The sequence below is a fragment of the Dictyostelium discoideum genome, assembly GCF_000004695.1.
Source record: "Dictyostelium discoideum AX4 chromosome 5 chromosome, whole genome shotgun sequence".
In the NCBI taxonomy this organism is placed as follows: domain Eukaryota; phylum Evosea; class Eumycetozoa; order Dictyosteliales; family Dictyosteliaceae; genus Dictyostelium; species Dictyostelium discoideum.
In genome coordinates this window covers 3,864,128-3,878,536 of record NC_007091.3, presented here as the reverse complement: position 1 = coordinate 3,878,536, position 14,409 = coordinate 3,864,128, and the positions used below count along the sequence as shown (strand labels likewise).

Genomic DNA, 14,409 nt, shown 5'->3' with positions numbered 1-14,409 from the left:
AAAAATAAAATAAATTAATTAATTAAAAAATCATACAATTTGGTTTTTATATATATATGACTAAAATATATAAAATATTGAAAAATTCAAAATAAATTATAAAAAAAAAAAAAAAAATAATTTCAAAAAAAAAATTTCAAAAAAAAAAAAAAGAAATCGACGTGGGCGCCAGGCATTAAATCTCACTGGTGGGATTAAAATAGTTTTTATAAATATTATATATTTTAAAAATATCTAAAAATAAAATAAAACAAATTAAAAAAAAAAAAAAAAAAAATAATAAAAAAAAAAAAAAAAAAAAAAAGAAAATATATAAAAGACAGAATTATTTTTTTTTTTTATTTATTTTAAGGAATAGGTTGGTGGGGTTTGTCGACTCTTTTTTTTTTTTTACTTTTATTTTTTTATTTTCTATGCAACATAGTTTTTTTTTTTTTAAATATCTTTAAGTTTATATTTTTATTTATTTTTAGTTTATTTATTTTTAGTTTATTTTTTTTTTTTTTTTTTATAATTCATCTATATGTACATTTAAATATTCTTGAATATTTGAAATTGGTAAAATTGTTGAATAACCAAAACGTTGATAACTTGCTAAATCTAAGATTACTTTACTAATTAAAGAACGACGAGTGAAATTAATAAATTCTTGAGTTTTATTTGAAGAGGTTTGAACAATGATATTTGAAGGATTCTTTTTCTCTAAATCCATAATATCTTGAAGATAGATACTAATGTATGGAACACAAGGTGGTGAACATTGAGCTAAACGAGTTCTATAGGTAGAATAAGAGTCATCAGAGGACATTAATTTCTCGAGATCAGTGATAATCTTTACAGATTGTTTAACCAAATCTTTTTTAGTTACTGTTGATCTTTGAATTGCCACTAATATAGCAGTTAGTGAGTTGAAATTATTTAAATTTTTCAAATGTTCTGCTATCTTTATGAATTTATTCACGATTTTAACTCTGTTTTTCAAATTTTCACCTCTAACAATGGTAGTACTAACCCAAGTGGAGATATTATGGAATCTTTCCATAATGTTTGTGATATGAGGTGTTTTATGTTTTAAATCTACACATGTCAATAGATCGATTGGTTTTATACGTCCAAAGTTTTCAAATTCTATTAAAGTCAATTGTTTGGCAATTTCAAATTCATCAATATCATTAAATTCCAGATTCTTTGATGATGATAAAATCCTACTTGAAAAATGATTAATATTTGGTATATTATTGGTGGTTGGTGAACTTGGTGATGGAAAATATGGACCACCCATATTACTATTTATATTTAAACTATTATTATTACTATTAAATTTTAAAGCTGATGAAGCACCAAATGATGATGATCTTGGTGAATTATTATTATTATTATTATTATTATTACGTGGTGAATTTAATGGTGATTCAAAAACTAAATTATCATTACCATTAATTAATGCTAATGAATTTAAACTTAAAATTGGTGAAGATGGTGAAGAAGAGGATGATGATGATGGACCATTAAATATTGATGAATAATTTGATTGTTGATAATTTTTTGGTGGTGAATTTTGTATTTTACATGTACCATTATTGGTTAAATTACTATTATTTAAATTTGAAATTGTTATATTATTTATATTTGATGATAGTGTTTGATTAGTTTGAATTGTTGGTTGTAGATTATTAGAGTTATTATTATTATTATTATTATTATTATTAGTTTGTGAATATAATGATTGTGATGATAAAGATTGTGAAGAAGTTATTGAAGGTGAATTTTCATTTGAATTTAATAATAAATTTTCAATTTCTTGAATACTTGTATATTCAGATTGCATTCTACAATTGAAATTTTGGAATAAATGAATTGTATCTTGATCGAATTTTGGTGAATATTCATTAATCCATTTGACAAGGACGCTTCTAATTTTCATATGAATTTCATGAATACTTGCTAGAGTTAGACCATGAGCTTCTAAATCCTCTGGAATTGTAAAACGTTCAATTAACTTTTTCAAAAGTTTTTTAGAGGAACAAAAACTATGATAAGTGAGAAGGAAAATGTTAACATAGTTGTCATCGTAGCAATTGGGTAGACAAAGACGTTCAATCAATTTATTTAAACTTCCATATTTCACTTCAAACTCTTCAATGCCATTGGAGTTGGTTCTAACTTTTTCAATGCAAATATTCTCCTTTGGCTCATCCCAAATGTTGACTTCACCAATATCGTCCAATGGGAATGTCAATAGTGATATGTTACCCAAGGTGCCGTTAATCATTTCGGTTACACGTTCGTTGTTTGCTTTGTAGAATAAAAGGTCGGTTTTAAAGAGTGGTTTCAATCCATCTTGATTTTGGTTCTTTTTACTTTGAGTACGACTATGATGAAATTGTTCAAGAAATTCAAATTTCAAATTTTGATTATTTAATATCTCTGTAGCATCTTTAAATTTGTCAGTACCATTACCGATTAGTTTCTCCATTTCACTGATTTCATTCTCTAATGTGCTTGAACGGTCGGTTAGTTCCATGTGGCTGGCGTAGTGAATGCTACTAATTTCTTTCAATAGATAGGTTTCACGTGATTTTAATACTTTGTGTAGATTTGATATCATCAATTGAATCGATTGCTTGCATTGTAAGAATGTACTATCCAATAGTTCAATCTCCTTTTGATATAATGTTATGTTATCCTTGTATTGAGACATCTTTGTTTTGAATGATTGAACAATGTCTCTGTATTCTTTCATCTTTGTAGCGATTGAATCTTTAGTTAACGGTATCATTCCATGTCGATTATGTGTTGTCAATAAACAACTTGGACAAACTGGTGCTTGACAATCATTACAAAATGCATAATAATGTTCATAATGTTCCATACAATATCTAATATTATTACTACCACCACTATTACTACCATCTAATAAACCACTTGAGTATCTTAATCCATCTTGTTGACTAAATCTACGACCATTACTAGTACTATCACTTAATCCTTCTATAAATCCAATTATAGAATTTGAATTTGAACCATTAAATGAACTTCTTTCATTATTAATTATATTATTATTATTATTTGTATTTTCACCATTACTATTATTATTACTATTATTATTATTACTACTCTGATCTAAACAATCAATCATTTGTTTTAATGGATGATTTGGTATATAGGTTGTATATTCAACTTTACATTGAATACAATTTTTAATTGATGCATTGGTTGTTAAACAATCTAAACAAAATGCATGACCACAGGGTATCAATGTATTTGGGTCTTTAAATAAATTTTGACAAATTCCACATGTTAATGATTGTAATAAATTTAATGATTTTGAATTTGTTGTCATTTTATTTTATTTTATTTTTATTTTTATTTTATTTTATTTTATTTTATTTTAATTTAATTTATTTTTATTATTAAAAATTATAATTTGATTTATTATTATTATTATTATTATTATTATTATTATTTATTTTAAGAAAAAAAAAAATAAAAAAAATAAATACATAATACTAAAAAAAAAAATAAAAAAAAAATAAAATTTCGGATTTACGATTTGAAAATTAATTTTAATAATCGTGAAAAAAAAAAAAAAAAAAAAAAAAAAAAAAATCAAAAATCAAAATTTTTAAAAAAATTAATTCTGTATAAAGCCAACTATTTAAATAAGGCACAAAAATATATATAAAAAAATGGTCAAAGGAAAAAAAAAAAAAAAAAAAAAAAGAGAGGATAACAGGCAGTCTGATTCAACAAATTAACCAAAAAAAAAAAAAAAAAAAAAAAAAAATCAATTTTTTTTTTTTTTTTTTTTTCCAAAAATAACTCGCCCAAGAGGGGTTCCACACTATTAAATATCAAAAAACCGGTTTGGGGGACCCTATCCAATAAAAATTTTTTTTTTATTAAATTTAAAAAAATCCAAATACCCATATTTCAGGAAAATATAACCGGTGGCAGTTAAAAAATCTTATGGAAACAAAAATAAATATTTTTTTTAATTTTTAATTAATACTCCCAGAAAAAAAAAAAAAAATTAAATTAAATTATTTTAAATTAAATTAAAAAAATTAAAAAATTAATTTAGTTTTTTTATGTATGATCACTTTTTTTTTTAATCTTTTTTTTTTCGTATTTTTTTTTTTCATATTTCAATTTTTTTAAAATTTTTTTTTTTTTTTTTTTTTTTTTTTTTTTTTTTTTTTTTTTTTTTGTAATTCGCCCTTTATCAGAAGTGATTTAAAAATATTATTTCTCATATGATTTTTAAATTTATTTTTCGTGCTCTATTTTTAAACATTTTTTTTTGTGTGAGTGCGAAAAAAAAGTGAAAAAATTCGCAGTGATTTAAAATGCTTTCTTTGCTTCAAATTCTAATAACAAAATAAATAAACAACTTGTACAATAAATTTTATTTTTTTATTTGAAATTTATTTTTGCAATAGACAATAGTAGATATGGTTTTTTTTTTTTTTTTTTTTTTTTTTTTTTTTTTTTTTTTTTAATTTTTATGATTTAAATTTTTTTTTTTTTCTTATTTTAATTGTTTTTTTTTTTTAAATAATTGTTTTGAGTTTAAGGAAATGAATTAATTTCACATTAATTAAAAAGCATACAGCTGTAGGATTTTATTTTTTTATTTTTCTTTATTTTTTTATTTTTTTTTTATTTCATCTTATTTTACATTTATATGTATATATTTAAAAAAGAAAAAAAGAGAGGATAATTTTTTTTTTTATGTATTTGTTAATTTTTTTATTTTTTTATTTTTTTTTTACATATTACTTTCAACTTGTCTTTTAGATAATTTTATTTTAATTTCTTTGACTATATTTCTATTATATCTTTTTTTATAATAACTATATGCAACCATTGTCATTAAGCTTGCAAATACAAAAAAACAACATAAAACTATTGCTGAAATTAATCCACAGAAAATTTTGATTCTTTATTAAATGAACAAATTGAAGATTCAGATGTGAAAGAATCAGAAGATGAACAAGTACTGAAAAATCAGGATCAATTATAATTTGTTTTTTAAAATAAGGAACTGAAATACCAATATATGATTGAGACATAGAAGCACTATCAACTTGATTCATTTAAGAGTCCAATGGAACATTATCAATTGGTCTTGGAATTGAATCAATTAATGCTCTTTTTATAAATCTACCATATAAAGAATGATCATCAATTTGTATCTTTAAATAATTTGAATCATCACCACTTGAAGTTTCACTAAACTCTTTATTTGAACAAATATCATTTGTTTTATTAACAGATAATGAGGCCGTCATTACTAATTGTAATTGATTTAAGTTACTGCTGAATTTATATTCAGAAATTTCAATTGTATATTTAATTGATGAAGGATTCATTTTAATATTTTGATTTACAAATACAACATTAGTTTCATTTTCAAACCATTGTAAAGTTACATTAATAAAAGTAGTTAAACATAAATTTGTAATATTTGATGTATATTGATTTGTTTATTCATTAATTTTATAATATTCCCATTCTATAAATGTAAATGAATTCACTTGTTTAGACTGGAAATCTAATTCTCTTAATTTAACAATTGATACCAATGAACGGAATAGTTTAGTATCTACCTTATTTTCAATCAATTGTATGTCTGTAACTGGATTCGAATAATTTAATGATGGTTGAGGAATTGAAATAATTTTAGATTTACAGTCATTTCCAATCCATGGTGAAATACATACACTACTTTTAGAAGTACAAATTCCATTATTTAGAGCAACACATTGTTTTGTGGGTTTATAGTTATTGGTTTAAAGTATTGAAATAAATTCATAACATGTACAGTTAAATCTCTATCGTTTGAAATCACATATTTAAAACCAGAACCCTTTCCAACATCGCATTTAATTAATATTTCATTTAGTTGTTCGATATTTGTACAAACATGATCTCCAATCTTTATTAATAAATTAGAAGTTGTAATTCCAAAAAAACCAAATAAATAAGTTGTACCACCATTTTCATCAGTTGGGTCAATGTAATTTAAAAACAATGTAGAATTTTCACAATTTGTTCCATTAGTTTGAGTATCACATGAACACCTTCAAAGTGTTAAATTGCACTCGCCATGGGGAGGAGAGCAATCAGAATTACATTGATATCCAAATGAATCATATGACAAGTATGAAAAAATACATTAATAATTTCAACATTGTGAATTCCAATACCAGGACTGATTGTAAATTGAAGGGTTGAACTGTTTAATATTTCAAGGTCTGTACAATAAACACCTCCAATTTTTAATTCAAATATTGAAAAGTCATTGGAAAATTACTGAAATGGATATACTCAATCCCACCATTAATTGTTGTATTAATTACAGAATCAATTGTAATTATCAAATTTTCACAAAATGTTCCACTTGAAGATTGATCACAAACACATTCACAATTAACACATTTACCATGTGGTTGACTACATTGCAGTGCCGATGGACATTGACAAATTTTTTTACTTTTAAGAGTAACATTATAATAACAACTAATGGGTTCTTTTGCCTCTGATACATCAACATTGTCAACACCTTTATCACACAATAAATTAAAATTGGTAATTAGAAAGCTTATTTCATATGCACCTTCTGAACACCATCCTCTAGGGGAATCGGGACTTATATAACCTCTATATGTTAATGTAACACCATCATCCATGAAATTTGTTTTATTTAAACTTCCTAAATCATTTACATCCTGAATATCCCAATTAGAATCATATTTTGTTTGGCATGCATATTTTGCTGTTCCATTACAAATACCTATTTTGTGTTCAGAGCATAGATTAAAATAAATATTCCATCTATCGTACATGGATTGGGATATAATAATAAAAAAAGGATTTCAAGTCATAAAAAGTATTTCTAACATTGTCAAAATATGAACAATCAGATCCATTAGAATGTTGTATTGAATATCAAAATTAAAATTAAAAATATTTAATCATTACAAACTGTTAAAAAATAATAAAAATTTTTTTTTTTTTTTTTTTTTTTTTTTTTTTCTTTTTTTTTTCTTCTACGTTTTAATTTTTTTTAAAAATAATAATAAAGAAAAAAAAGAATAAAATTGATTGGTGGATTAAATTTAGATTTTAAAGCCATTGGGTTGGACTTTTGTTAAAAATGGTCAAAAAAATAAACCAAAAAATAGACTAAAAAAACCGAATGGTCAGATTAAATCAATAAAAAGTTTTATTTTCTTATTTATGGTTTTGTAATATAAGTGTCTATGTAACAATTGTGTAAAAGGTAAAATGCTCACTTTGCAAAAATCTATAATTAGACTTTTCTCACATGCGTGGGCGAGTTTTTAATATCCATTATAAAATTAACATGAACACAATCATTATATATAAAAACAAAAATAAAAATTAAGAAAATAGAGAAAATTTTTTTAAGAAAACAGTTATAATCATAGTGTGGATTAAATTTATTTATTTATTAAGATGATTTTTATAATTTTTATATTAGGTTATAAACCAAATAATAGTATAGGATCATACTTTAAAATTAAATAAATAAATTAAACCAAAAACAGATCAATATAAAAGAAAAAAAGAGAGGATAATTTTTAATAATTTTTTTACATATATATATCAACTTGTCTTTTAGATAATTTTAATTGAATTTCTTTTACTATATTTCTGTCATATCTTTTTTTATAATAGCTATATACAGCCATTGTTACTAAACTTGCAAATACAAAAAAACTACATAAAACTATTGCTGAAATTAATCCACCTGAAAATTTTGATTCTTTATTAAATGAACAAATTGAAGATTCAGATTTGAAAGAATCAGATGAACTGAGAAGTACTGAAAAATCAGGATCAATTATTATTTGTTTTTTAAAATAAGGAACTGAAATACCAATATATGATTGAGACAAAGAAGCATTATCAACTTGATTCATTGAAGAGTCCAAAGGAACATTATCAATTGATCTTGGAATTGAATCAATTAATGCTCTTTTTATAAATCTACCATATAAAGAATGATCATCAATTTGAATTTTTAAATAATTTGAATCATCACCACTTGAAGTTTCACTAAACTCTTTATTTGAACAAATATCATTTGTTTTATTAATAGACAATGAAGCCATCATTACTAATTGTAATTGATTTAAGTTACTGCTGAATTTATATTCAGAAATTTCAATTGTATATTTAATTGATGAAGGGTTCATTTTAATATTTTGATTTGAAAATTCAACATTAGTTTCATTTTCAAACCATTGTAAAGTTACATTAATAAAAGTAGTTAAACCTAAATTTGTAATATTTGATTTATATTGATTTGTTGATTCATTAATTTTATAATATTCCCATTCTATAAATGTAAATGAATTCACTTGTTTAGACTGGAAATCTAATTCTCTTAATTTTACAATTGATACTAGTGAACGGAATAGTTTAGTATCTACCTTATTGTCAATCAATTGTATGTCTGTAACTGGATTCGAATAATTTAATGATGGTTGAGGAATTGAAATAATTTTAGATTTACAGTCATTACCTATCCATGGTGAAATACACATACAACCTGTAGAAGTACAAATTCCATTATTTGGAGCACCACAATTACCAATACATCGTTTTGGTGGGTTTGTTGTTATTGGTTTAAAGTATTGAAATAAATTCAAAACATGTACTATTAAATCTCTATCTTTTAAAATCACATCTTTAAAACCAGAACCCTTTCCAACGTCGCATTTAATTAATGTTTCATTTATTTGTTCAATATTCATACAATAGTTATCTCCAATCATTATTGATAAATTAGAAGTTGTATTTCCAAAATAACCATATAAATAAGTTGTACCACCATTTTCATCAGTTGGGTCAATATTATTTAAAAACAATTTTGAATTTTCACAATTTGTTCCATTAGTTTGAGTATCACATGAACAACTTCCAAGTATTAAATCGCATTTACCATGGGGAGGAGAGCAATCAGTATTACATTGGTATGCAAATGAATTAAGAGACAAATATGAAGAATTTCCATTAATAATTTCAACATTGTAAATACCAATACCAGGACCAATTGAAAATTGAATTGTTGAACTGTTTAATAATATGACATCATTACAATAAACATCACCAAGTTTTAATTGGAATATTGGAGAATCCAATGAAAAATTACTGAAATGGATATACCCTATTCCACCATTAATTGTAGTATTTATAACAGAATCAAAAATAATTATCAAGTATTCACAAAATGTTCCATTTGAAAATTGATCACAAACACATTCACCATTAACACATTTACCATGTGGAGGGCTACATTGCAATGAACATTCACAAAATTTTTTACTTTTAAGAGTAACATTATAAAAACAACCAATTGGTTGAATTACATTTGAAACATCAAGATTGTCAACACCCTTATCACACAATAAATTAAAATCGGTAATTCTATAGTTTACTTCATATGCACCTTCTGTACACGTTCCTCTGGTGGAGTTAGGACTTATATACCCTCTATATGTTAATATAACACCATCATCGATGAAATTTGTTTTATTTAAACTTCCTAAATCATATTCATCCAAAAAAAACCCATCAGGTCCATAATTTGTTTGACATGCATATTTTACTGTTCCATTACAAATACTCAATTGATGTTCAGCACATAAATTAAAAGTAATATCCCAGTTACCTAACATAGTATGGGATCTATAAAACTCTTTAAAGCTTTTTTAAAAAAAAAAAAAAAAATTAATATAAAAATAGAAATTTATATAAAGATAAAAAATATACATACATAGTACCATTTCTATTTGAATATTTTTAAATTTATAATAAATCAGGTTAGTAAGAATAGGAAAAAAAATTTTAAATATTAATATTTACGGATAATAAAAAAAGGATTTCAAGTCATATAAAGTATTTCTCCCATTGTCAAAATATGAACAATCAGATCCATTAGAATATTGTATATATAATATTAAAATTAAAATTAAAATAGAGTATATCATTACAAACTGTTTAAAAATAATCAAAGAATGTTTTTTTTTTTTTTTTTTTATCCTTTGTTTTTTCTTTTCTTTTTTTTTTTTTTTTTTTTTATGGAATTAATAAAACTCTATCAGAAAAAAGAGTTTGGTATAAATTTGAATAAATTTGAATTTTTTTCTTCTAAGTTTTAATTTTTTTTAAATATAATTATAAATAAAAAAAAGAAAAAATTGATTGGTGGATTTAAATTTAGATTTTAAAGCCATTTTTAACAAAAGTCGGACCCAATAAATTTTTTTTTTTCTTTTGAAAAAAAAAAAAAAAACTAAAAAAAAAAGACCAATAAAAACAATTAGATTAAATCAATAATATGTTTTAATTTCTTATTGTAGTTTGCAATTTCCTATATAAAATGATTGTGTAACAATTGAGTAATAGGTAAAAGGTTCATTTGGCAAAAAAGATTATAAAATTAACATAAACACAATTTTAAAAACAAAAATAAAAATTTAGAAAGCAGAGAAATTTTTTTTTAAAGAATAACAGTCATAACCATTTAAATTTATTCATTTATTTTACTTATTTATTTATTAATTTATTTAATTATTTTTTTTTTTTTTTTTTTACATATATGGTTCAACTTACCTTTTAGATAATTTTGTTCGAATTTCTTTCATTATATTTCTATCATATCTTTTTTTATAATAACTATATGCAACCATTGTTATTAAACTTGCAAATACAAAAAAACTACATAAAACTATTGCTGAAATTAATCCACCTGAAAATTTTGATTCTTTATTAAATGAACAAATTGAAGATTCAGATTTGAAAGAATCAGAAGATGAACTGAGAAGTACTGAAAAATCAGGATCAATTATTATTTGTTTTTTAAAAAAAGGAACTGAAATACCAATATATGATTGAGACAAAGAGGCACTATCAACTTGATTCATTGAAGAGTCCAAAGGAACATTATCAATTGATCTTGGAATTGAATCAATTAATGCTCTTTTTATAAATCTACCATATAAAGAATGATCATCAATTTGAATTTTTAAATAATTTGAATCATCACCACTTGAAGTTTCACTAAACTCTTTATTTGAACAAATATCATTTGTTTTATTAATAGACAATGAAGCCATCATTACTAATTGTAATTGATTTAAGTTACTGCTGAATTTATATTCAGAAATCTCAATTGTGTATTTAATTGATGAAGGGTTCATTTTAATATTTTGATTTACAAATACAACATTAGTTTCATTTTCAAACCATTGTAAAGTTACAGTAATAAAAGTAGTTAAACCTAAATTTGTAATATTTGATTTATATTGGCTTGTTGATTCATTAATTTTATAATATTCCCATTCTATAAATGTAAATGAATTCACTTGTTTAGACTGGAAATCTAATTCTCTTAATTTTACAATTGATACTAGTGAACGGAATAGTTTAGTATCTACCTTATTGTCAATCAATTGTATGTCTGTAACTGGATTCGAATAATTTAATGATGGTTGAGGAATTGAAATAATTTTAGATTTACAGTCATTACCTATCCATGGTGAAATACACATACAACCTGTAGAAGTACAAATTCCATTATTTGGAGCACCACAATTATCAATACAATGCTTTGGTGGGTTTGTTGTTATTGGTTTAAAGTATTGAAATAAATTCAAAACATGTACTATTAAATCTCTATCTTTTAAAATCACATCTTTAAAACCAGAACCCTTTCCAACGTCACATTTAATTAATGTTTCATTTAGTTGTTCAATATTTGTGCAATCATTATCTCCAATCATTATTGATAAATTAGAAGTTGTATTTCCAAAATAACCATATAAATAAGTTGTACCACCATTTTCATCAGTTGGGATAATGTTATTTAAAAACAATTTTGAATTTTCACAATTTGTTCCATTAGTTTGAGTATCACATGAACAACTTCCAAGTGTTAAATTGCACTCACCATGTGGAGGAGAGCAAGCAGTGTTACATTGATATCCAAATGAATCATATGACAAGTAAGATGAATTTCCATTAATAATTTCAACATTGTGAATACCATTACCAGGACCAATAGAAAATTGAAGTGTTGAACTGTTTAATAATTTAACATTTGTACAATAAACACCTCCAATTTTTAATTGAAACAATGGAAAAGTCACTGTAAAATTACTGAAATGAATATACCCAATCCCACCACTTATTGTTGTATTTATTACAGAATCAATAGTAATTATCAAGTTTTCACAATTTGTTCCATTGGTTTGAGTATCACATGAACAACTTCCAAGTGTTAAATTGCACTCACCATGGGGAGGAGAGCAATCAGAATTACATTGATATCCAAATGAATCATATGACAAGTATGATGAATTTCCATTAATAATTTCAACATTGTGAATTCCAATACCAGGACTGATTGTAAATTGAAGTGTTGAACTGTTTAATAACATAACATTGGTACAATAAAGGTCACCGATTTTTAACTGAAATAATGGAAAAGTCATTGAAAAATTACTGAAATGAATATACCCTATTCCACCATTAATTGTTGTATTGACTACAGAATCAATAGTAATTATCAATTTTTCACAAGATGTTCCATTTGAAAATTGGTCACAAACACATTCACCATTAACACATTTACCATGTGGTGGGCTACATTGCAATGGGCATTCACAAAATTGTTTACTTTTAAGAGTAACATTGTAATAACAACCGATTGGTTCCGTTGCATTTAATACATCAACATTCTCAACACCCTTATCACACAATAAATTGAAATTTGTTATTCTATAGTTTACTTCATATGAACCTTCTATACACCATCCTCTAGGGGAATCGGGACTTATATACCCTCTATATGTTAATGTAACACCATCATCCATGAAATTTGTTTTATTTAAACTTCCTAAATCATATACATCCACAAACACCCAATTAGAATCATAATTTGTTTGACATGCATATTTTCCTTTTCCTTGACAAACACTCAATTGTCCTTCAGAGCATAAATTAAAACTAATATCCCATTTACTGCTCAAAGCTTGGGATCTATAATATTCTTTGAAACTATTTTAAAAAAAAAAAAAAAAAAAAAAAAAAAAAAAAAAAAAAAAAAAAAAAAAAATTAATAATTAAATTAGTAATTTATTTATAGAAAAAAAAATACGTACACAGTTCCATCTCTATTTTTATATTTTTATTTAAAATTTATAATGATAAAGGTTAGTATGAATTGGGAAATTAAATAAATTATTTTAAATTTTAATATTTACGGATAATAAAAAAAGGATTTTAAATCATATAAAGTATTTCTTCCATTGTCAAAATATGAGCAATCAGACCCATTAGAATAATATATATTTAAAATTAAAATTAAAATTAAAATAAGATATTTGATCATTGCGATACAGTTTGAAATAATAAAAAGTATTTTTTTTTTTTTTTTTTTTTTTTTTTCTTTATTTTTTTCTTTTCTTTTTTATTTTTTTTTTTCTTTTTTTTAATTTTATTCTTTGTTTTAATTTTTGGTGGATTTTGATTTTAAAGCCATTTTTACCCATCAAAATTTTTTTTTTCTTTTAAAAAAAAAAAAAAAAGACCCAAAAAAAAAGACCTAAAAAAAAAAAACAAACTGACCAGATGAAGTTAATAAAATGTTTTAATCTATTATATTAGTTACAAATGTTAATGTTAAATTATTATATTTGGTAAAATTTTTTTTTTTTTTTTTTTTTTTTTTTTTTTCAATAACCAACCGAAAAACCATTTTAACAATTTATTTAAATTTTAATTTAAATTTTTAAATAATTGATAGAATAAATTGGTTAAAAATTAAATTAGCTTTTTCATAAATTCATTTTAGTAAAAGTTATTTATAGGTATATGTATTGGTGTTTTATCATGAGTAGAAGTATATGGGTTTGATTTTTATATTTATAATTGGCAATAAAACAACGATTATTTTGTAATTTTTTTAATAGGTTACAAAAACCCTAATAATAATATAGGATCATACTTTAATATTAAATAAATAAATTAAACCAAAAATAGAAATTTATTAAATTCAAAAAAAAAAAAAAAAATTAATTTGCTCTTCCAATTACCCCCACACCCACACAGACACCCACCCACACGTATCTCACACTCAAACACTTACTTTCACACCCGTTATTCCAAAAATAAACCTAATTTGGTTTTTTTTTCAAGCTAATGATAGACTCAATTCAAAATAAAATAACAAAAAACTTTCCACTGCCATCAATATATATATAAATAAATGTATACTATTATTTGATTATAATAATAATATATAGTGGTATAAAGATAAAAAAAAAATTTTATTGTAATTTGTGGGTATAATGATATTGAAGAAAATTAAAT

The 14,409-nt window shown here is 23.2% G+C and overlaps 5 protein-coding genes across 5 annotated transcripts; all 5 read right to left on the bottom strand.

Moving 5' to 3' along the window:
- Positions 1 to 508: 508 nt before the first annotated feature.
- Positions 509 to 3,343, bottom strand: gefO (Ras guanine nucleotide exchange factor; the record flags this gene model as incomplete). Its single annotated transcript, XM_630677.1, has 1 exon — positions 509 to 3,343. The coding sequence occupies one exon, from the start codon at positions 3,341 to 3,343 to the stop codon at positions 509 to 511; it is 2,835 nt and encodes a 944-aa protein (XP_635769.1).
- A 1,756-nt stretch (positions 3,344 to 5,099) lies between these two features.
- On the bottom strand, positions 5,100 to 5,375 carry DDB_G0290287 (hypothetical protein; the record flags this gene model as incomplete). Its single annotated transcript, XM_630676.1, has 1 exon — positions 5,100 to 5,375. One exon carries the CDS (start codon positions 5,373 to 5,375, stop codon positions 5,100 to 5,102), a length of 276 nt encoding a protein of 91 aa, XP_635768.1.
- Positions 5,376 to 5,489: 114 nt separating this feature from the next.
- DDB_G0290361 (hypothetical protein) lies at positions 5,490 to 6,851 on the bottom strand (the record flags this gene model as incomplete). The annotated part of the gene is made up of 3 exons (XM_630675.1): positions 5,490 to 5,727; positions 5,766 to 5,941; positions 6,366 to 6,851. The coding sequence occupies 3 exons, from the start codon at positions 6,849 to 6,851 to the stop codon at positions 5,490 to 5,492; spliced, it is 900 nt and encodes a 299-aa protein (XP_635767.1).
- A 771-nt stretch (positions 6,852 to 7,622) lies between these two features.
- On the bottom strand, positions 7,623 to 9,821 carry DDB_G0290349 (hypothetical protein; the record flags this gene model as incomplete). Its single annotated transcript, XM_630674.1, has 2 exons — positions 7,623 to 9,741; positions 9,808 to 9,821. 2 exons carry the CDS (start codon positions 9,819 to 9,821, stop codon positions 7,623 to 7,625), a joined length of 2,133 nt encoding a protein of 710 aa, XP_635766.1.
- An 825-nt stretch (positions 9,822 to 10,646) lies between these two features.
- Positions 10,647 to 13,209, bottom strand: DDB_G0290285 (hypothetical protein; the record flags this gene model as incomplete). The annotated part of the gene is made up of 2 exons (XM_630673.1): positions 10,647 to 13,095; positions 13,196 to 13,209. The coding sequence occupies 2 exons, from the start codon at positions 13,207 to 13,209 to the stop codon at positions 10,647 to 10,649; spliced, it is 2,463 nt and encodes an 820-aa protein (XP_635765.1).
- Positions 13,210 to 14,409: the final 1,200 nt, after the last annotated feature.